The sequence below is a fragment of the Artibeus jamaicensis genome, unplaced genomic scaffold (assembly GCF_021234435.1).
Source record: "Artibeus jamaicensis isolate MK-2021 breed Jamaican fruit bat unplaced genomic scaffold, CSHL_Jam_final contig_444, whole genome shotgun sequence".
NCBI lineage: Eukaryota > Metazoa > Chordata > Mammalia > Chiroptera > Phyllostomidae > Artibeus > Artibeus jamaicensis.
Genome location: NW_026521831.1, coordinates 2,162,330 through 2,183,741, shown reverse-complemented (window position 1 = coordinate 2,183,741; position 21,412 = coordinate 2,162,330). Strand labels below are relative to the sequence as shown.

General features: G+C 54.9%; 1 protein-coding gene across 5 annotated transcripts in view; it reads left to right on the top strand.

Moving 5' to 3' along the window:
* The window catches only part of PPP2R5C (protein phosphatase 2 regulatory subunit B'gamma), a 124,525-nt gene that overhangs the window by 97,507 nt on the left and 5,606 nt on the right, over positions 1 to 21,412 (top strand). For 3 of the 5 annotated variants that reach the window (XM_053665982.1, XM_037130387.2, XM_037130389.2), the window contains 8 exons: positions 3,640 to 3,699; positions 5,683 to 5,791; positions 7,370 to 7,423; positions 9,241 to 9,411; positions 11,032 to 11,159; positions 13,462 to 13,563; positions 14,781 to 14,853; positions 19,034 to 19,150. In XM_053665982.1, the coding sequence (XP_053521957.1) occupies positions 3,640 to 3,699; positions 5,683 to 5,791; positions 7,370 to 7,423; positions 9,241 to 9,411; positions 11,032 to 11,159; positions 13,462 to 13,563; positions 14,781 to 14,853; positions 19,034 to 19,150 (814 nt within the window). The remainder of the gene's footprint in view (positions 1 to 3,639; positions 3,700 to 5,682; positions 5,792 to 7,369; positions 7,424 to 9,240; positions 9,412 to 11,031; positions 11,160 to 13,461; positions 13,564 to 14,780; positions 14,854 to 19,033; positions 19,151 to 21,412) is intronic. The other 2 variants (XM_037130388.2, XM_037130390.2) reach the window with 1 other exon arrangement.

Genomic DNA, 21,412 nt, shown 5'->3' with positions numbered 1-21,412 from the left:
CTGGGTTCAGGTCCCGAGCGCAGTGTCGCCTGGGCCCCTGATCGCCCTCCCCATCCCAGTCTCAGCACCCCTCTGGCATCTCCTCATCCCTGCTGCTGCCTCCGAGTCACACAGCGGGTGTCCTTGGGCGAGCAGGTGTTCAGCCCTGGGTGGGCCCTTCATCCCACTGGTCAGGCCTCCTTCTGGCCCACCTCTCTGCTCCGCCCAGCTCCCTCCACTCCACCACCTGGCAGCCTGGTTTGATCTCCTGCGACGTTCTTTTCTGCCAGCCCTTCTCCTTGACCTCTCAGGCTTCCAGAAACACCTGCTCACCAGGGAAGCCTTTCTGGCCTAGCGGACAGGCCCAGTCTCCCTGTGAGGGCAGGCTTCGTGCCAGCTGCTCTGGTACGTGTCCCAGTGCCAGCCCGTGCCCAACTGTGGTGGCACCGAATAGATGCTGGTAGATGAAACAGTCACTGCTCTCCTCTGTCCCTGGGAGGCCCACTAAGTCCGCAGTGTGTTCTGGGAACGTTGGGTTCTCGGGAAGGCTAACCCAAGGCCCCCGAGTGCAGGACAGCTCAGGGTGGTGACAGGCCATAGTGGTGACAGGCACGGTGTGCAGGTCCTGCTGTGAGGTGGTTGAGCTCCAGTGCCGGAGTGAGAGCGACGGCCCTGGCCATCGCCTGGAGGGGGCGGCCACAGGCCACAGCAGGGGCACTGCAGAGGCCAGCAGGGCCCTCGGACACCCTGACCACACAGGGGAGAGAGGAAGGGCCAAGGCGGACGGGGGACAGGAAACCCAACCGAGGGCCCCACAGCCGAGACCTACAGCCTCTCTGGGGAGTCTGTCGCCAGCCTGGCATACAGCCCAGTGCTTGAAGTCTTCCTGTCCCGCACTCCTGTGCTCCCCAGGGTCTGATCCTCTCCCTTGTCCCCACACTGACACGACATTTCAAGGGCAGAGACTTCCTCTGAGGGTTGCTTCCCTCTGAACTCCTTCAGGCCCCTACACTCATTTCTAACACCCACACACTCGGGACAGTGACATCACACTCCCTGTGCCTGGTCATGCCGGGGTTCTGGTACCAATAAGGCCACTCACTGCTGGCTGGTATGGTTAGTTCCCTATCAAAACATAACGTACGTGTGTGTTATTTAAACAAAGAAGAGGTGTGTTCTAAATTCAGTCTTTTAGGCCTAAAATTAAAGGTCCCCCTAAAGTAGTTTTTCTGCTCTTAAACATAGGTTTTGTTCCCATAACAGAGCCACAAATCAGCACTGGCGTTTGGGAAGGTAGGAAGTGTCTCATATCTTAAGGAACCCTAACTCGGTAACTGAAATACTCACGTAGGTTGTGACCGAAGAGTTACTCCACAGTTTAGTTCTGTTCTCAGTGACAGCTCAGCGTGAGAGCGTGGTGTCTTTCTCTTGTTTTTCAGTGAGCTTTCTATCATTGTCATTCTTGATGTGTGCAATCAGAAGTGCGCGTGCCACGTAGACCCCACAGCTGGTTGGGTCCCCGCCCCCAGCAGCACTTCCTCCTCGTTTCTGGTGGGAGGACAGTCGGGGGGCAAGGCCTGCGAGAGGCACTCGGCTCTCCACGTTCTTTGTGGCGCAGACGCATCTGATGAGGAACAGAGCGTCCCACACCTGCTCACTTCTGTTTACTGTAGCTATAGTCTCTCGTTTCGATCAGCATCTTTAAGGTGTGGTGTAAAGAGGGCTCGAGATGCCTGTGATGCCTATTTTGGCAAACAGTGGGCTTCAAAGGTTAGGTGGCTGTGGTGGGGCCAGGCTGCAGTGCCCCACCGTGGGACAAGCCGCCCCACGTCTGAGCGGCTAAAACCAGTTCATTCTTTCCCCCGCTTCTGCGACCTGCACTGGGCTCATCCGCAGCTCTGCACAGTGTCCATGCGGGCTGGGATGGCCACCTCGGCTTTGGGCAGCGCCGTCTGCCGTGCCCTCCATGGCTCCCGGGCGTTGAGGACGTGGCCGGAAGTGGCTTAGACCTGCACCTCGTGTGTTGGTCCCAGCACCTCAGGCCCGGATTGGGGGAGAAAGTCGTCCCGACTGTTCGGAGGAGGGCAGCACGCGCCTTGCTGGGAGGAGAGGAGTCCCAGCCGGTCTGGAGACTGTCCGCGACGAGCAGTTTTTAGAGCCCAAGTGATCTCCTTGCTGAGCGAGCGAGCAGCCCTCCAGCCTGCGCTGCGCGCCTCCAAGGCTTCCCTCCCACTTCACGCCCACCTTTCTGTCTCCTGCTGGAAAAGTAAGGAGGAAAATTGTGCTTATTCTTTTTCTGTATCTACTTCAAACAGGGTTAAACTAATTGGAGATCAGGGAAACAGTAAAGTTGACTTAGGGAATCGAGATGGCTTATGTAGCTCAAAGCTGTCATTGAAACATCAAAGCTGGTGGCGATGGATCAGGGGCATGAGGGGGGGCGCTGGCCAGGCTCCTCTGTGTCTGGGGCTCAGGGTTCCCCCAGATCTAAGTGAGAGGAATTGTATCAGAAGTTGCTCAGTTGCAGTGTATGCGAAGCTGTGGCTTTGGCCACGTAATGTTTGAGTGTTTCAAACAAGTAAAGCACAAGGGAGCCTTCAGGTGGAGTTTCGTGGACTGAAGCGCTCCATGGAGTGGATGGCCACGGGGAGGCGGCCTGACGTGCAGGTGTCGCAGGGAAGGCGGTGACAGCGAAGGGACATGTCTGCTGGTGGCTCAGATGCTTCCTCGGGCCTTCATCCCCCTCCCCCAGCACTGTTCCATTCAGTGCATTCCTGCTCGTCCTCATGCTGCCACCAGATTGGCTCCCAAGTCACTGCGATTTGCTGACCATGGCACTCGTGGGCTGGGGCCCGCGTCTCCCTGAGCCAGCCTCCAGCCTCCACGGGCCACCTCGCCTGCCTTCCCACCCTGTTGCCCACTGCCTGCTCCACGTCACAGACCTTTGTTCTGGCCAAAGTAGTTCTCTCCCGACTCCACACCCCCTTTTCTAAGATTTGGGGAGCCCTCCCTCAGGATGCAGTCCAAGCCCTACCCTCAGGGTGACGGGTCACCTGGAAATATAGGTGCCTGTGTTAGACCCGTCCTACAGGATTACTTTACACCCATGGGTGTCCGACCATTTGTTTTCCAAATGAGGACAATGAAATTTGAGTCACATTCTTTATTCGTCACATACTCTTATTTTGACTCGAGGCTGCGCTAAACTCCATTTCGGTCTGATAGGCAGGGACCATTTTCTGACACCTTCACTTCGGGCGAGGCAGCCCATGTGGGCTTGGACTCGCCCTAGGCGAGCAGGTGTGAGCCGGGGGCAGGTCGGCCCTTGGAGGAGGAAGAGGCCTTTCTGTGTCGTGTCTGTGTTCCCACTCGCTGTCCCAGCGGGGGAGCTTGGTCCTCGGCTGACACGGGGCGGGAGATTCTGCAGGAGCAGTACAGGGGTGTGGAGCGCGCCCAGTGGAAGCGCCGAGGTTAAGACGTCCGCCAAGGGTGTATTGGTGACCGGGAGCGCGCCCCAGAACTGCTTTCACAGCTCGATGCCCTGTTGCTGCCGGCGGGGTGCTTTCCCTCCTAAAGGTGCTGGGTTTTTATTCAGAGGATTTTAGTCTCTCCGGCTGTTATTTCACTGTCTAACTCCAAGTGACAAATTGCCTTTTCCAGGTTTATTTATGAAACAGAGCATCACAATGGGATAGCAGAGTTACTGGAAATACTGGGAAGGTAAGTCATCTCTGTGTTTGTTGGTAGTAATTGGCCTTAGGTGGGGTTCGTACCGGGATGGTCCAGTTTGCTGGGTTCAGCTGCCCCTCCAGAGCAGGGCAAGTGAAACCGCTCTCTGGGAGAGCTGGCATGAGATGGAGTGGGCTGGTGAGCTTTGGATAAGGATGTGCCCAGTGGCAAATGTCTTCTATTTGTACGGTGCCACAGGTAGACTCACTCTCCTTTACCTCGGGGACATTACTATGGAAACACAAGTTCAGTTATTTTCTCAAGAGCACTGCTAAAAATAGTTACATTAAGAGGGTTGATATTTGACACCTAGAAGAAGAATAGATCATTGTACCTTTGAGGAACTGAATAAATGCTAATATTTCAAATTGCTTTGGTTTTTATAAATTATTTGTATGTGTACTTAAAAAACAATTAACATTTCAAAAACTTTATCGTAATCCAAGTAAAGTTCTTGCTCGCTGTGCTCGTTATAATTGGTGACGAGGGATTTCGTGTCTGGCCTCCCGGAGTCCTCAGGGCCCGGAAGGGCTGCCTCCGCCGCTCCTGCTTGGAGACTCTGCTGGTGTGGGCAGCTGCCTGCGGTTCTGCAGAATCCTGCAGTGGGGAACACCGGTGTGGTGTTTTAAAGGTTTCACTGGCTTATGTTTGGAGAGAGGGGAGGGGACGGAGAAAGAGGGGAGAGAAACAGCGATTGGCTGCCTCTCAGGCACCCCGATCCGGGACAGAACCCACAACCTAGGCCCGTGCCCTGACCGGGAATCGAACTGGCACCCTTCACTTTGCAGGACCACACCCCATTCACTGAGCCGCACTGGTCAGGGCAGACCTATTGAATTTTGCTTAATGATTCACAAACTATGTTTACTCTTTTAGATATAATTTGAAAAAATGTGAGTCCTCACAGAGACCCCTGTTTTGACTAGTGTCGACACAGGCAGCAGGTCTGTCTCCCTCGCAGAGCACAGTGAGCAGTCAGGCGGGTGCCCCTTGCGGGTTGTGTGACCTTGGACAAGGTCCTCACACTCAGTCTGTTTCCTTTTCTGTGAAGTGGGAAGATAATTACATTCACCGGCCAGGCGAGCTCTTGGCAGTGTCTGACAAAACCATGTCTCTCTCTCTCTCTCTCCCCCTCGCCCCCTCCCTCTCTGCGCACACAGACGCGCACACACACGCGCACACACACACACAGTCTCCCACCACAGCTAGGCTTGATTACTGTGTCTTTCCACAAGAGGGGTCTGATCCTGGGGGTTCCCCCCATGTGAATGAGCATAGTGTCCTTGAGGGCCACTTAAGACTACCCTGCCTGCAGCACCCTGTCCCCGAGATTTGCGAATGATGGGGGAGCGATCTAGAAAACGCTTTAACCACTTCTGCAGCTCTCGGTAACGTCTGTCTGCACCTGCCTAATCGTAAAACCAAACGAATAAACTACTCGATGTTATACACAGAAACTTTGCTCTGCAGGGTAAGGGTAGGACCCCCCACTCTTGGCTGCAGGAAACAGGGTTCTGGTGATTTTTAACTCCAGCCAGTCTGTGCACACAGACTCTATTCTGTCCGCATGAGAATTGGGAGCCAGGGGTCTCTTGGGAAGTAGGTTCCTCCAGATGGGTGCGGGCTGAGGGCAGGTGCTGGGTGTGGCGCAGGGGCGCTGGGACCCCCTGGGCTGCTGCTGTCTGTGGCCTAAGGAGGGAGGGTCTGCCCCGAGAGACTCCTGTCCTGGACAGCACCCTGCAAGCCCAGAAATTCAAAACTGTCCTGTAGTTAAAAAGGTAAAATTGACCATGCTTCCTTGAAGATACTAGATTTTTTTTATTTTCTGCTGAAACAATTATTTTTTCTCAAACATATCTTTTGCTTACTGGTTTTCATGCTAAAAACAAAAAGAAAAAGAAAAAACAGCAAGATACTTTTTTTAAGCCGGGAACTTGTAAATGTTCAAACTCGGCATGCGCTCTGTTTTCACAGCATAATCAACGGGTTTGCCTTACCCCTGAAGGAAGAGCACAAGATTTTCTTACTGAAGGTGTTGCTGCCTTTGCACAAAGTGAAGTCTCTGAGCGTCTACCACCCCCAGGTAAGGCCCTTGCGCCGTCTGCCTGGAACGTTCTTCACGCAGCATCCTCATCTGGCCTGTGGCCCGGGAGGGCTTCCTTTCTCGCCTCATTGGTGACTCGGTGTCAGGGCTCTGGCGACCAGTGAAGGGTAAGATGGCGAAGAGAGGCTCCTTCCTAAGAAAATCAGAAAAATCTCAGGAATGGAGAATTTCAAAGTGGGTTTCAAGCATAGAGAAGGAGTAACTAGTGTGATGAGGAGGTGAGGGAGACTTTTCAGAGGAGAGTTGTCTGCGGTAGCATTTAAAACCTAGTGCCTTAAAGAAGAAGCCTGTGTGTCTGTGGCCAGTGAAAAGTTTTGTTTTTATAAACTGGATTTTTACAACTCTGGAAATCTAATTCAAGTCATCCTGAAAAGTTGGTCCCTAAGTGGTTACCAACCACCGCACGAATCCAGGAGATCTGGCGTTTCCTTCACTTCTATTCTAAGCTGCACATAGACAGACCTCAGCAAGGCTGCAGACGGGGGGCTCCCCTCGCTGCCGGCCGGGGGCTGGCTCCTTGCAGCCAGAGCCCAGGAAGCTCTGCTGCGAAGGCCTCACCGCGGGGCATGCGGCGTCGGACAGACCGCGGAGGGCACAGTGGGCGCTTGAGCAACACGTGTTTGAACCGTGCGGGTCCCCTCGGCGCGGATGGTTCTCAGTGGGCCCTCACGGGCTTCAGACCCGTGTTGTTCAAGGGTCAGCGGGCAGCTGGGGTCTGTACATGCTGAGGGCCGGCCTGAGCTCCCATGGTTTTTCGGCAGTGTGGGAGCAGCCACTGTTGGGAGGCCACCTCTGTCTTCCTCAGATGAGCCTAATGACATTGTCCTCCTGGGACACATGTTGCTCAGAGTGTTTTCTCTGACTGCTATTAACTGGCAAGGTCTTCACATTCAGCCCAGTTGGTATCGTATTAATTGTTCTACATTAGAAATTAATAGTTCAGGCCCTGGCTGGTGTAGCTCAGTGGGTTGAACTCGGGCCTGGGAACCAAAGGTTCATGGTTCAATTCCCTGTCAGGGCACATGCCTGGGTTGCAGGCCAATTCCCGGCAGGGGACACATGAGAGGCAACCATACATTGATATTTCTCTCCCTCTCTCTTTTCTTACCTTCTAAAGATAAATAAATAAAATCTTTAAAAAGAAGAAATTAATAGTTCAGAGATTTAAGGTGGAACCAGATTTTAATTCAGTTTTTCCAAGTTGTCAGGTTACTTGTTCATTAGTTTAAAAAAAAACCCAAAAGCCAAGCAAGGTCAAACTTTTGGGTTTGATGGGTCAAACCCATCAAACCTGACTGACCTATTGATGTTAGCCCCAAAAAACTTTCCCGGCTTCTTTAGCTCCCCTGCTTCCTTCTGCAGTTGACGAGGGAGGTGAACTCGTGCTGGCCGGCACTGGGGCCTGTTGTGGGGGGCCGCCCCTCCTGGCTGGGGGCACCCCCAGGCCACACCCTCTTCTCAGCAGGGGAAGGTGTTTCTCTGTGATGCTGGGGTCCTGGAAACAGTGGTGTTGCTATGGTAGAGCGAAACGTTGACGTTTTCTCCTTCCCTCGTCAGCTGGCGTACTGTGTCGTGCAGTTTCTGGAGAAGGACAGCACCCTCACGGAACCAGTAAGTGCCACCTGCCGGCCCCCCGCCCCCCACTGTCTGCTCGGCACACAGCTGTCCAGCTCTTTCCCCCCGAAGTCCAGTCCTGATGAGCACACCGGGTTCCCTCGGGCATTGCAGGTGCTCCGGGGGGCAGTCCACTGAGTGACGGGGCCCTTGACTGCAGTGACGATGTACGCTGTGGTTGTCGCCTTGTCCCTTGTTGTACTTGGAACGCAGAGCGCCGGGCACCTGTCACCACTGGCTCATGTGCAGTTTAGCACCTCCCTTCTCTCGGTCCAGCAGCACTTTCAACTGCCCGCAGTCGGAGGGACTGCAGGGAGCGCCTGGTACCATGGGACCAGGGAGGTTCTCCTCTCAGGAAAGTCCCTCCACACTGGAGTGACTGTCCTCCGATCATCGCATCACAAGTGAATGTCTCATGGCTGCCATTCTGTGTTTAGATTTGTCAATTTGTTGTCACTTTATTTTCATTAAAAATACAAAATTCGCCCTGGCTGGTGTAGCTCAGTGGATTGAGTGCCAGCCTGCAAACTAAAGGGTTGCCAGTTCAATTCCCGGTCAGGGCACATGTGTGGGTTTTGGGCCAGGTCCTCAGTAGGGGGCACTTGAGAGGCAACCACCTGATGTATCTCTCACATGTCGATGTTTCTTTCCTTCTCTTTCTCCTTCCCTTGCCCTCTGTCTAGAAATAAAGTAAATAAAAAATTTTAAAAATAAATAAGAATACAAGAGCTATCGTAGCCTAGATTAACAAGATTGGGCATGTCAGGTGCTGGGCAAGCATTTGAAGACACTTTAAAAGCAACCTTATTGAGGCATAATTCCTGTACCACACAACTCACCATTTACTACGTACAGTTCGCTGGGTTCGGTACATTACACATTAACCTCTTTTGATTTCCAGCTGTGATAGAGGACCGCCCAGAGGGAGAGGCATCAGTCTGCTGCTCCACTCACGGTGCAGTCCTTGGTTTTCCACGGTTGTCCCAGCTTCCCCAGTTGCACTCCCCGCCCTGCCCACCCCGAGTGGGTTGACTCTTCCACGTCTCCTGGCGGGAGAGTGGGCCTGCCCCCTTGGTGTGTTGGGACGACGCTCTAACCAACTGAGCCGCCCGGCCAGGGAGGAACTTTTTGAATTGTGGTAAAATGCACATGGCGTGAACTCTGCCTTTTCAGGTGTAGTTTTAGGTGTGCAGTTCATTGACATAATAAGATTCACAAAAGCGTGTAACTGTGGCCACTGTTTCCGAAGCTTTGTCACCTCCCGGCCAGAAACTGCACCCACTGAACCCTAACTCCAGCTCACTTCGTGTCTCGTAGAGGTTTTCGCACCATTGAAAACACTGAATGTGCACATGTACACACACACAGTGTCTGTGTGTGTGTGAATGCACACGAATGGTCAGCTGTCTGAGAAATGGGCTCTGCGCACGTGCCTGTGCTGCCGGCAACTTCAGAACTGGCCGCCAGGCACCGGATGCGCCGGCTCGTGCGCGCTGCGTGTGTCCACTGGCCCCTCCTCCCTGAACTGCCCCAGCTGCCTTTCCTGCCTTTTCAGAGGGACTGACACTGGAACTGGTCAGAGTGAGTGGTTCACCCACATTGAACTTGAGGTTCTAAAGCATTTCAGATTAGACCCGCAACTTTACAGTTAGCTTCTCCAACTATAAAACCCAGGCAGTAAGTGACCGATCACCGTCCCTCCTGCAGGGAAGCTAGCCCCGCCTCACTTTGCTGCTCTGCAGTGAGGACCCCAAACCAGCTTCAACGTGCGTTGGCACTGGGACGTCACCCACTGTGTGCTTTTCCTTCCCCAGGTGGTAATGGCACTTCTCAAGTACTGGCCAAAGACCCACAGTCCAAAAGAAGTAATGTTCTTGAACGAGTTGGAAGAGATTTTGGACGTGATCGAACCCTCGGAATTCGTCAAGATCATGGAGCCGCTCTTCCGGCAGCTGGCCAAGTGCGTCTCCAGCCCGCACTTCCAGGTACGGGTGTAGGGGCGCAGGGGCCGGGAGTGGCCGGTCATGCCGTGCTTCCCACGTGATTTGAAGGTAAACTTCAGGGTTTTACTTTTAATCATACTTCAAAATAAGAGGCTGGCTTTAATTCTGTGAAACATACTTCAGTATCTTGTGCCCATTACTGGAAACATTTCTTGGTAGGAACAGTTAAGAGTGACGGCTCTGAAAAGCCATCTCTGTCTTTCTGTTCAGCCTGCCCCAGAAGGCACACAGCCCTGTGTTCCACAGCCGACACCATGACGCCAAACCTCCGTTCCGAGTTCTCCCTCCTGAGGCTCGTTGTCTCTGACATCACATAGATCCTCTCCCTTCACCCTTCACCCTTCACCCTTCACCCTTCACCCTTCAGAAGAACCCCTTAGTCCTGGTTCTTGTCACTACGGAATTCTCAGTCCAGTCACTTTCCACTTCCTTTCCTGATTTCCTTCTTAACCTCTTCAGGGCTTTTTCAGAGATTGCCCCAGCAGCTTTATTCCACCCCTCTGCCCCCACCCTGTGTCTCCTTGAGCAGACACCTACTGTAAACTGACCACGAATAAGGTAAAAACCGAGGCTCAGAATGAGCACACTCTTGCGGTCCCCAGGGGGCTGGTGACCCAGCAGAGGAGGGCCAGCACAGCCGCATGGGACATGAGTGTACACGCCGCCCCAGCCCCCGCACCCCATACCCTCAGCCAGCGCCGCGCCTCCCTCGTCTCCCCCACAGGACCCCCCACTTCTGACCCATCAGAGAAGTCACCTACCACACGTCCCCTCCAACTGGGCGTAAGCCCCACGAGGGAAGGCCAGGGTTTCTGGCTCACCTTGACCCCTGCTGCGCCATGTGGGGGGGGGCGGGGGGCAGAGGCCACTGAACGGGGGGCCCAGGTGACTGTCCTCAGCACGTAGCCCAGGGTCTGGGGTGAGTGTCCACTGAGTAGGTGGTGCCACTGTCCTGGTGCACGAGAAGCCCCGGTTCTTCAGCGTGACGGTCCAGGGCACCGACGCCCAGCCCTCTTCATCTTGTGGCACGAGCTACTCACTAAAGTTGTGCAGTACACCAAAAAGTATGTTCTGCTTTTTGCCAATCTGACCAAAAAATAGGTACAATTCTGATCGATTTACAAAACAATAATGATAGTAGTAGTGACCTACCTTTTTGCTCCAAAGTGACTTTTTAAAGAATCAGGTGCCTGTACCTGTACATAAGGGTTTCTGGTACCAAGAATTAACCAGAAAGACAAAATGTTTTTATGTAGCGTGATCAGTAAAATGCAGGTGCATTATATGACCTATGTGTTTATGGTTCAAGACGGGGCATTCACACTGGGTCACTATTGTCATGTTGGCCGTTGTCACTCTTTTATTTGACAATCTAACAGGAAAAGGTCAGTGCCCCTGAATAAATAGTTAAGTACTGCACGCATTGAATATTCTTGCCCCACACCAGATAAAAATCTGGTCTGAGGTTCTCTGAACTTGTAGGAATAACAACTTCCTAACACAGGGCCCTTCACCACCCCGCCCACAGGGGTGGGAGGGAGGATGTGTGCTGAACGGTTTCCGTCGTGACCCAGAATAAAGCGCATGCTTCCTGTCTGCCAGGTGGCGGAGCGAGCGCTGTACTACTGGAACAACGAGTACATCATGAGCCTCATCAGTGACAACGCCGCCAAGATCCTGCCCATCATGTTCCCGTCCTTGTACCGCAACTCGAAGACCCACTGGAACAAGTGAGCAGGGCTGGCCACCACCGCATCTACGCGTTTTGTTCTGTGTTTTTTAACTTTTAAGATTTTATTTATTTACTTTTAGAGAGGAAGGGAGGGAGAAGGAGAGGATGAGAAACAGCGATATGCAAGAGATACATCGATTGGTTGCCTCTCACACACCCCCACCTGGGGACCTGGCCTGCAACCCAGGCCTGTGCTCTGACCAGAATTTGGCGACCCTTTGGTTTGCAGGCAATGCTTACAATCCTCTGAGCCACACCAGCCAGGGCTCTAATTTTACTTTTTAATCTCAGTTTGCATTCAGTGTTATTTGTGGTCGTTTCAGCTGTAGCATCTGCATCTTTTCACATTTGCATATTCTGCTCATACTTCAAACCACTTAAGACTGAAATCCAAGTCTGAAATACCTGTCACGAAACAAGATGTTGATCTCTCTGTGGACTTGTGATTAGTGGAAGTGTGGTCCGTCATAGGCCCGCCCCTCCGCCTTCCAAGCCCACGTGCGTTCACCAGCGCCGTCCTGGGCCGTGCGAGCAGCAGTGTCTTGATAATTCCCTCCGGAGGACTCGAAGGTCCCTGCAGAGCTCACAGGGCTCAGCTCCTGCAGGCGCACAGTGGCCACCCCTCCTGGGGCCCTCAGGCCCTGCGTCACACGCCCCGGTGAGCCTTCCTGTGTGACCAAGAACCACCTGCCGTGCCCCTGCCTGGAGAGCAGGTGACCCAGACAAGGCCCGAGGAGCCTCAGACGTGCTCCTCTTCTCCTGACGGTTCACAGAAGAGGGCGCAGGGACCGGTTCTCTCCCCAGGGCCCCCCTGAGACCTTCGCCTCGGCGTGGGCACCACCTCCTCGTGGCAGGTGGCACGGGCACTGGAGCTGTTTACATAGTAAACATGGGCGTTGGGCGGCCCTGTCTGCCCTCATTTCCCTCCTTCCTGTGTGCTAAGCAGTAAGTCGGAATTCAAAGCAGGAGGGAGCCGAGCCAGGACCTCTAGTCCCCCCCCCCATGCACGAGGGAGGCAAGTGGGCTCGGGGGCAGCAGCCCGGCCTGGGTGGCAGGTGTCCACCCGCAGCCAACCAGGGCTCCCGGCTGGCTCCCCGCTCTGAGGAGCAGAGAATGTTGGCTCCCAGCCGGGTTCTTGTGAAAACCAACTGAGACGATGTTAACACACAGATGCCATGGTTTTTGCGCTTCACAGATGTGGTGTTTACGAATTGAAGGCATGAGCCTCCACCAGCAAAAAAGGTGACCACTCCCTCTGTGGTGGTGGTCTGGGAACAGGCCTGCTGTGTTGCTTCAGTGTGCCTGGACACACGGCACTCGGCTGTGCAGTGACCCTCACCTGGAGGTGGAGGTGCATTAAGGTGAAGTCAACAAAGTCCTAACTCCTGGCGGCACCCTGCAAACACTCACCGCAGTCTTGGGCCCGGAAGTGCCCCCAAATAGCCCAGTCGTCGTTGATAAGTTCACTTGGAACTGCCACTCCAGCACCTCCTGTCGCCGAGTCCAGCGGTGACAACCGAGTTCCTGTGCGCACCTGAGCACAGCTCCTGCCCAGTGGACAGGAAGAAAGGCTCTTTTAAGTGTTGCCTGCATATGACTTGGGTTTTTATCTTAAAGTTAATTAAAGAGTAGTGACAGTATGAAAGTTTAATTTTTGTTTCGGGTTTTGGTTACACTACTCTTTTGTTGCTGCTCACAATTCCACGGGGGGACAGGGCTCTGCTGCGCAGTTTTGCTGCCAATCTCCCCGGGGGTCACTCGTGTGGCCACACAGGTGGCAGCTGGGACTTGAGCCCCCCAAGGCTCTACTGGGATGCGAGGCGGCTGGGCCCCTCCCGTGTGTCAGAGCCTGCAGCCCAGTGTGACCGAGCTGCCCGGTGGTGGTCCATTCTCTGCCTGCCAGAGCTCTTCAGGCATTACTCAGACTGGTTCTTCTGTCCTCGGTGAATAAGATGGAAAGAAAGCTGACGTGTAGTAAATGAGGTGTTGCCATTGTTTTCTGTATGGTTAGGTTCATCTTAGCTGCACTTGTTCAAGTTTCAGCATTTTTGTTCAGTGCCGGTGAGCCAGGGCAGTGAGCTGAGGGGCCTGCGGCCAGCGAGCAGGGCCGTGAGGGGGCTCAGCGGTGCAGGGCCGCCTGCAGCAAAAGGAACAAGTGAATCTGAAGGAGCAGCTTCTTTATTTTAAAGCTTAAGAAATTTGCAAACTGTTGCAATAGCCTGATAAGTGTGGAGAAGAAGTCGACCACTGGGGGCAGGTGGTCAGGCCTTCTGGATTCCAACACCAGGTTTCACTTCTAGGACAATCCACGGCTTGATATACAACGCCCTGAAGCTCTTCATGGAGATGAACCAGAAACTGTTTGATGACTGCACTCAGCAGTTTAAAGCAGAGAAACTGAAGTAAGTTGCTCTTCTCCAAAGTCACTCTTTCAAGGATGATGTTTTCCTTAATCCTGAATACACCTCTCCCGTTGGTTTGTCCTAATGTTATTCTTCACGTTAAAGCAAAATAGTCCTTTTATATTCGGAGCGCAAATAGAAAGTTGGTTGTGAGAACCTTGGTTTCAGAGCACACACACCTACAGGGAGCTGTTTTCCCCTCCGCGCTGCTAGTTTAGTCGTTTTTGCAGAAGTGCATGTGCAGCCAGGAACTCAGCTCCCAGGGTTTCTGCGTTTCTCAGGGACGCTTAGAGGCTGTGACGGGTAGTGGTTTTCGTGTTCCCGAGACAGGAGGGTAAATCTTTAATCCGTTCTGTACGATTCAGATGAGCACAGAAGAGCCTGCCCCTCGCACAGCTCCACTCTGGCCGGTGACGCCCATTCCACGGGCGCCCCGGGGTCGGCCTGTGTCCTTCACAGAGCCTGGCCCCCGTCCACACTGTCTAGGGGCAGTTTAGGTGACAAGGCGCTCTGTCCCTTGTAGTTGCGTGATAATTAGTTATCAAAATCCCAACTTCAGGGACAGCGTTATAAACTGCTGGAGCTTTTGTCCTTTACTTGTCACTTGAAACTGACTTCTGTAGGTCCCCTTCAGTGCAGGTCAGTCAGGTTACAGTCGGTGTGACCAGCAGTCACCTCCACTGTGCACCTGTTCTGGTTCCGGCCTCACTGCCGTGACCGAAAGCAACAAAGGCCTGCTTCTTGGAAGTGTACGTCCTGGGTGGTGTGGGAAGAGCAAGGCAGCCGGGTCCGAACAGGTGAGGTGTCCAGTGCGAGCCAGAGGCGCGTGGCAGGGGCTCGGGGAGGCCGTTTCCGCACCCCGCACCCGCCTCGGCTCAGTTGCTCGGTGCAGGGCTCGGAGGCGGGGGCGGCCTGCTCTGGAAGGTGTCACAGCTTTCGGAATGGGCCCTAAAGGTTGCGTCGCACGGTTCACGAACAAGTGAGCTCAGCGGCGGGCGGGAGGCCGGGTGACCCCCCCAATGGCGGCATCAGACAGGGCCGCTGGTGTGTAACGTCAGCCTTGGGGGGCCGCCATCTCACCGCATTTCCCGTGTCCCGCCCACAACCGGACGGCGAAGGGGGCAGGGCCATGCCGCTGCTTGCGCGGGGGTCTCCCCGCAGTCGTTCCTGAATTTGCTCCATCTCTCTAACCCCAGTGACCTTTTACTGTTTTTCAGAGAGAAGCTAAAAATGAAAGAACGAGAAGAAGCATGGGTTAAGATAGAAAATCTAGCCAAAGCAAACCCCCAGGTACTTAAAAAGAGAGTAACTTGAAAATGTCTCAGGTGGGACTGCGTATTTTTATAAGACAGGCCTGTGGCTGCGTCGCGGGGGGCGGGAAATCGTGCTCACGGACGTTGTGTATGGAAATATCCGCAATAAAAATGCTTATCAACTTCTGTACAGGTGCTCATTTTGCCCCAGGCTGTTTTTGCCACAGGACCGATACTTTTCTCCTGCTTTTTAAGTGAGATACGAAAGTGGTGAACGTGCTGTGGTAAAAAGAAGCCGGGACACAGCTTCTGTTGGGGCCAGCGTTGTAATTTGCTTTCCTTTGTAAACGTCATAGATGCCGTGGCTCAAACTGTACTTCCGTCTTTTTAATAGCGGATTCTATCTAAAAGAAAAGGAACGAGATTTGGGGTCTATTAAGTGTAAAGTTTATGTCCTCTTCCCTAAAACCGGGTTTCTGTAGGCTGAGCCTTTGCCATTAAAAATCGCCGGCCTGTGTCCTCGGAGCAGCTGTGCCCACCCCGTCCGAGCCAGGAGAGCCGCACCTGGCACGCGGCGCCAGTGCCCTGTCTCCCGGGTGGCCGGCTGCAGAGCCACAGGGGCAGTAACTCTCGGGTCGTTGCCTCCGGGGTGGCTGGGCTCTGGGGGCTCAAGTCATGGTCTTCAGTGTCCCTCCCATCTTCGGGTCCCCGTGGCAGGAGCCCTGTCACGGCACACGCCTCTCTGGGTGTGGAGTGCCTGCCGCTTCCCGATGGCGTTTGTATGGACCTCTGTCACGTGAAGAGTTCTCAGGCTTTCCCCAGCCCCCAGAAGAGGGAAGACTTGGCTGTGTAAGGACGGCTGTCCCTGAAGCCCTGAAAGGTTCCGTAAGGGAACGAGACCGGAAGCAGTGTGTTTGCTTTGCTGAGAGGTGCACATGAGTAACTAAAACATATCTCATAACTAAGCTGGTATGAAGGCTTTTAAATCTCTCTCACATTTCATAACAAGCGAGGGATGAATACAAAGTGAAAAGTGTGTTTTGCCTATATACTAACATGTTGGTTTGTATTTCCTTTGCTAAAACTGTGATCCAGAGACACCATAGGGAAATTGAGTGACATTCTTAAATATTTCCTTGATTCTACCTGAAACGAATAGCGATGTTCATTCCTCCGTGTGACACGGCAGTGCCCGTTTAGGATGCCGTGACGCTGCGGTGTGCGTGCCTTGGGCGGACCGCCGGGCAGCGGCTGCACAGGCTAGGGCTCACGCTGGAGGTGGGGCTGGGCGCGACGTCTGCGCAGAAGCGCAGTGAAGCCGCAGACCCGGGCGGTGTCGGCGCGAGGCGCAGTCGACAGAGCGACACACACACTCCAGACCGACCCCCTCGAAACCACACAAGACAAGAGTGTGTCTTCTGTGTGTGTGACACCCGTCAGGGTGTGTGTGCTGGTTTTGCCTAGAACACAGACGTGACCTCGAGAGAGGCTGCGTGAGTGTCTGTGTTCCGGAGGGAGGGGGCAGGGCGGCCGCGTTCACAGGCGGGACTGGGTTCTCCGCCGAGCCGTAACAGCCGTTCCCCCGAAACGTGTGCCGATGCGAACTGCCCCTGTGTTGTCTGGTGTTGCCTATTCCATTCCTTCTGGCTGCTCTCCTCACCGCTGTCCCGGTCACCAGGGCAGCGTGCAGGGTGTCTGCGCCTGGGCGCTGCCCTGTGGGGACCTGCCCTCCATCAGCGCCATCTGCCTCCTCATTCCTGTGTTGAGACATCTGTGACTCGCCCCTGAGCGCCCTCCTGTGTGAACAAACGGAAAATACTTCATGGGCTGGGCCGGCGTGACTGGGGTTAGGGCCCTGGGCCCGCTTCGGGTCTCGCCAGAGAGTGTCTCTTCTGAATTCTAGTCACTGCTTGCCACTCACAACAAAAAGTTAATAATTTGTGACAAAAATAGTTGGGTATTTGAAGCTTGGTTCTCGAGTTCAAATCTGCCTTTCTCAGAATTGATTTAACGGCTTCCTCTTTGAAGGTGGACCCCCAGCAGTCCGCTCTGTTTCCTGATGCGTATCAAGGCGCCTTCCATTTGGTTCCTCCGGTTTTCTTAGGAACCACGTGTTTCGTGCCTCTTGGCCGTGCGCACCCGGGAAGGGGGCGCCTCCATGGCGTTGAGTCTGTCCTGGCAGTGACAGCAGCTTCACAGGGGGTTAATGTCATCGACCAAAAGAGGTCACGTCACATTCTACTACTTCTCTCTCCCTGACGTTCCCGGGATGCGTGTGGAGTGACGACAGGCACTTCCGGGAGCCCTGAGCGTGGCTCTGGTGTGCCCTTCGGGCAGCAGGACTGGGGGATGCTGCAAGGGCCCGGCTGCCTTGCCTTTGAGAGATGAGGTTGCCTGGGGCCGTGTGTTCCTCTGCCCTGTTGTGAACTTGAGCCTGCATGGAGGTTTCTGTTCCTAGGAAGGACCTTCCCCTGCCACGTGGCATGTGTTCTGCCGTGAGCATGTTATAGCAGCCTCACCGACCTGTTCTCTGCCCGGGCCCTTCAAGGACTAGGAGCCCGCGCCGCCCCCAGTGCAGCCCGCTGCCGCAGTCTGGGGGCACGCTCCCTTTCTGCTCAGAGGGGCCAGGAACTGGCCTGCTGGTTCAGTATCAGTCCCTGCACCCCCACAGGAGGGTCGCAGCTACTGTCACCTCGGTCTGGCCCAGTGGCTGGGAAGCCTGGAGAGGATGAGGCACTGTGCCATGTCCCCATCTCCCCCAAGCACAGGTGGGCAGATGGGTGCCAGCTGTGAGTTTCCCGAGACAAAGATGAGAGCCAGAACATAGCCCCCAGCTTCACGGAGCTGACGGCCACGAGAGGCCGGACAGGGGTGGTCAGGTTGCACCCACTGCACCCACTGGGTGAGGAGGGCAGGAGGGCAGGAGGCCCGGGCCCACCTTCAGAGAGGGGCAGGTAAAGAAAGGGTGCAGGTTTGGGAGGCCACAGCCCAGGTGTCCCGAGGGGCCTCAGCCCAGCAGGAGTCTCAGCTGAGGGGACTTAAGCAGTCTGAATTCCCAGGAAGGGGCTCAAGTCCGAGCGAGGACAGCCGCGTCCTTCAGCACTGATGGCCTCCAGACAGTGGAGGAGGGGCCGGGTGTGCTCTGCTGGGGAGAGGGGACAGGAGTGTGGGTCTTGTCTGTGTGTGCGCTAACGTGTCACAAAGAGCCAAATGGCCTCATCAGACCGCATTTTAGGCAGCTGATTCTGACAGCTGCTCGGAGGGAGGAGCCGCAGGGCCTAGCACGTGGGGGGCCCTGCTGAAGCAGGTGTGAGGGTGGGGCCCCAGGAGTGAGCAGCCACCACGGGGACAGGGTTCGGGGGTGTGGAAGGTGCAGGTGAACAGGGCGGGGTCTCAGGCATGATGTGGGACCCCACCGGGTGCGTGAGTTGGGCAGGGCCTGTTCTGAAGGGCTGGCAGGAGGTGACACGGGAAGCCGGGGGCACGGGGGCATTCTGGCCACAGACAGGTCCAGGAGGATAGAAACCAAAAGATGGCTCAGCAACTAGAAGATGGCCCCAGAACAGGCTAGTGGCCGTGGTCCCATCACAGGGGTGAGAGGCCTGTCTGCCATTCACACTGAGCCCAGAGCCCAGGGGGAGTGGGGAGGTGGCAAGGAAGCCACCAGGAGGCCCATGGGCCCAGGGGACACTGGTCCTTCCCTGTAGTGCCAGCTCAGTGTGGCAGCTGTGCGGGCTGGGTGTGGACGAAGGGTAGGGTCCATGGCGGGGCTGAAGCAAGTTAGAAAAAAGGGTCAAGGATCCAGGAAGGAGGATTCGAGAGGAAAGGGAAGGGCCCTGGGTCGGCAGGTGGTGTGCGAAGGTTGGGAAGTCAGAGGCAGCAGGCCCGGCACAAACGAGGCCCCAGTGACTGGTCCAGGGCGCACCCTCGCTGCTTCCATGGAGTCAGGACACCGAGGACTGCGAGGTGGTGGCACCAGCTCTCCCCAGCCCTGGGGGCCGGGTGAGCAGCGTGACCACTGAGGCCGGTTCTGCCCTCCCACCCGCATGTGGCCAGAGCGGTAGGGGCTGCAGAGGTCTGCGGCAGGGCCAGGGCCCTGCCGGAGGAGGCGGTGGAGGGCCCTTGGGGGCATTGGTGGGAAGTCTCACCCGCCAGGAGGAGCCCCTGGCGCCCGGCCCAGGCGCTGCCAGAGAGTGACTCCACACTTTGCATTGCAGTACACAGTGTATAGTCAAGCGAGCACGGTGAGCATCCCGGTGGCAATGGAGACAGATGGGCCCTTATTTGAAGATGTGCAGATGCTGAGAAAGACAGTGAACGAAGAGGCTCGCCAGGTAAAAGTGCGCAGAGCTCAGCTGGGAGGCGCTTGCTGGAGATTGGCTTCAGAGATGCATGTACCTGTGAGAGGTGATGCTGTCGGCAGGGGCTGCCGTGTAAGCCAAGGTTAAAGTCAGACTGCAGCGGCCACATGGGAAACATTTCACCTGTGCCTCTCAGGGTCGACTTACTGGAAATGGTCCTAAGGGTTAAGTGTGTGCCTGTGACCCGTCTCTCCCTCTCCCTTGGGGGCGGCAGCAGCAGCAGCAGCCCCACCCTCACCTGCTCTTTCCATGTTAACTTGAGCACAAAGTCAAGAGCTTCGCAGTAATTAATGTCTTGCCGCTGTCCTCTCCTCCTGCCTCCCCCCGACTTCCGCACTGGCCCAGCGGGTGCCCGCGAGGCCCCCGTTGCACTTACAGCCCAGCTCGGCTGCCCAGATGCCAGGGCGGCCTGGGCAGGGCCCGTGCCCTGGTGGGGTGCCCGGGCCTGCTGGGGCAGTGCCCATTGGTCCACAGGTGGACCCGTTACTCAGCTGAGAATATCCACGACGTGGGCATCAGAGAGGGTCACACACAGTCTCCTGCCCGTGCGCGAGGAGCCTTTCCGTGCCGGGACTTTCAGAGGACGCCTCCCTGTCTCCCTTCCTGTAACTGACGTAGTGCCGGCCAGGCTGGAGACGTGGGCCTCTGACTGCGAACCTGAATCCCCTCAACCAGGGAGGTTTCTAAAGACGCCCGCACTGGAATTCTGACATGTGAGAGGCCGAGTGCCCGGAAGTGCAGTGCGTATAGCCCGCAGACGGCTCATCAGTGCTAGCGTCCTTCAGAGCTCCGTGAACCAGAGGGGCCCTGTCATCGGTTTGATTTCAGCTCAAGGAAGTAGCTCTCCCACCCGGTCAGACAGGACCAGACGTTTCCCAGAGCACCAACCAGACCACCTAGGCCACGCTGCCCAGCCCGCAGCCACAGCCTCGTGGTCGTCGCCACAAACTATGCCGTCACCGGCATTTGGGAGTTGCCAGGCTTGCCAGGAGGAAAAGCATGTGGAAGCATTATTTCTCACTTTCCATTCTTTTCCTTTTTTTAAAGATTTTATTTATTATTTTTTTAAAGAGAGAGGGGAAGGGAGGGAGGAAGAAAGAGAGAAATATCAATGTGTGGTTGTTTCTCACGTGCCCCCCACTGGGGACCTGGCCTGCAACCCAGGCATGTGCCCTGACTGGGAATTGAACCAGCAACCCTTTGGTTTACAGGCCAGTGCTTAGTCCGCTGAGCCACACCAGCCAGGAGTCGCTTTTAATTTTTTACCATACGTAGAAATGAGTATTTTGGTTATGCTGGGTTAAATTAAACATTCAAATTAATTTTGCCTGTTGCTATTGCTTTTTACTTTGTTGACATGGCTACTAGAAAATCTGGAATTACGTATGCGGCTGGCATGACTTTCAATTGGGCGGCCCTGGTCTAGACGCTCTTTCTCGGGGCTGCAGGCGGCGCCTGCGCTGGCCACGGCCATGCTGCTGCTGCCGGCCAGCTCCCAGCTGCAGGTTAGAGTGGAAAGCAGGCGCGCCCCCTTCAGCTCATCAGAATGGGAAGCACAGTGCAGAACTCAGTACGCCCCTAGTGAACAACAGCGACTCATTTTTTACTTAATCCACAAATTCCATAATTTTCTGACAGTTAATAATTTTATCAGTGAGACAGACTTAATAAAAACCATAAAAATTCTTACATTTTCCTGTTTGTGGGAGTGTTCATTTTTCTCCTTGATTTTTTTTAACTTGGAAAGCAATTTGAGGTCCTCGTTTTGATTACCATTTTGGTCTGACAGCTTAAAGTGTGCTAAGGAGCAGGCAGGCAGGCGGAGGAAATCAAATCGCTGCCCTTCCCCGGGGGCCTGCCCGTGAGCTTGTAACCACATGTTCGTTTTTAGTCCGTCCACAGGGGAGGAGGAGATTGATGGTTTGCAAGCCAGTGCTTTCACGTTCAGTATCTTAGGGTTGGAGAATTTTTCTTTTTGGTACGTCCTCTGACTTGATGATTAAAGCCAGGAAGAAAACAAACTGTCCAAAAAGTAACGAATATCATACATAATTGTGTGACTTATGGACATAGTTATGACATAGGACCTCCTCTGCAGAAGGTCATGAGCTTGGTCAAGAACGCAGACCGAGCTAGCATTCTCCTCTGCAACAGGGCCTCTGGAAGCAGCACTTGCCTCGGGGAGACAGCCAGGACCCAGAAACCCTCCGACCGGGCGGTCCCTGCAGAGGGCAG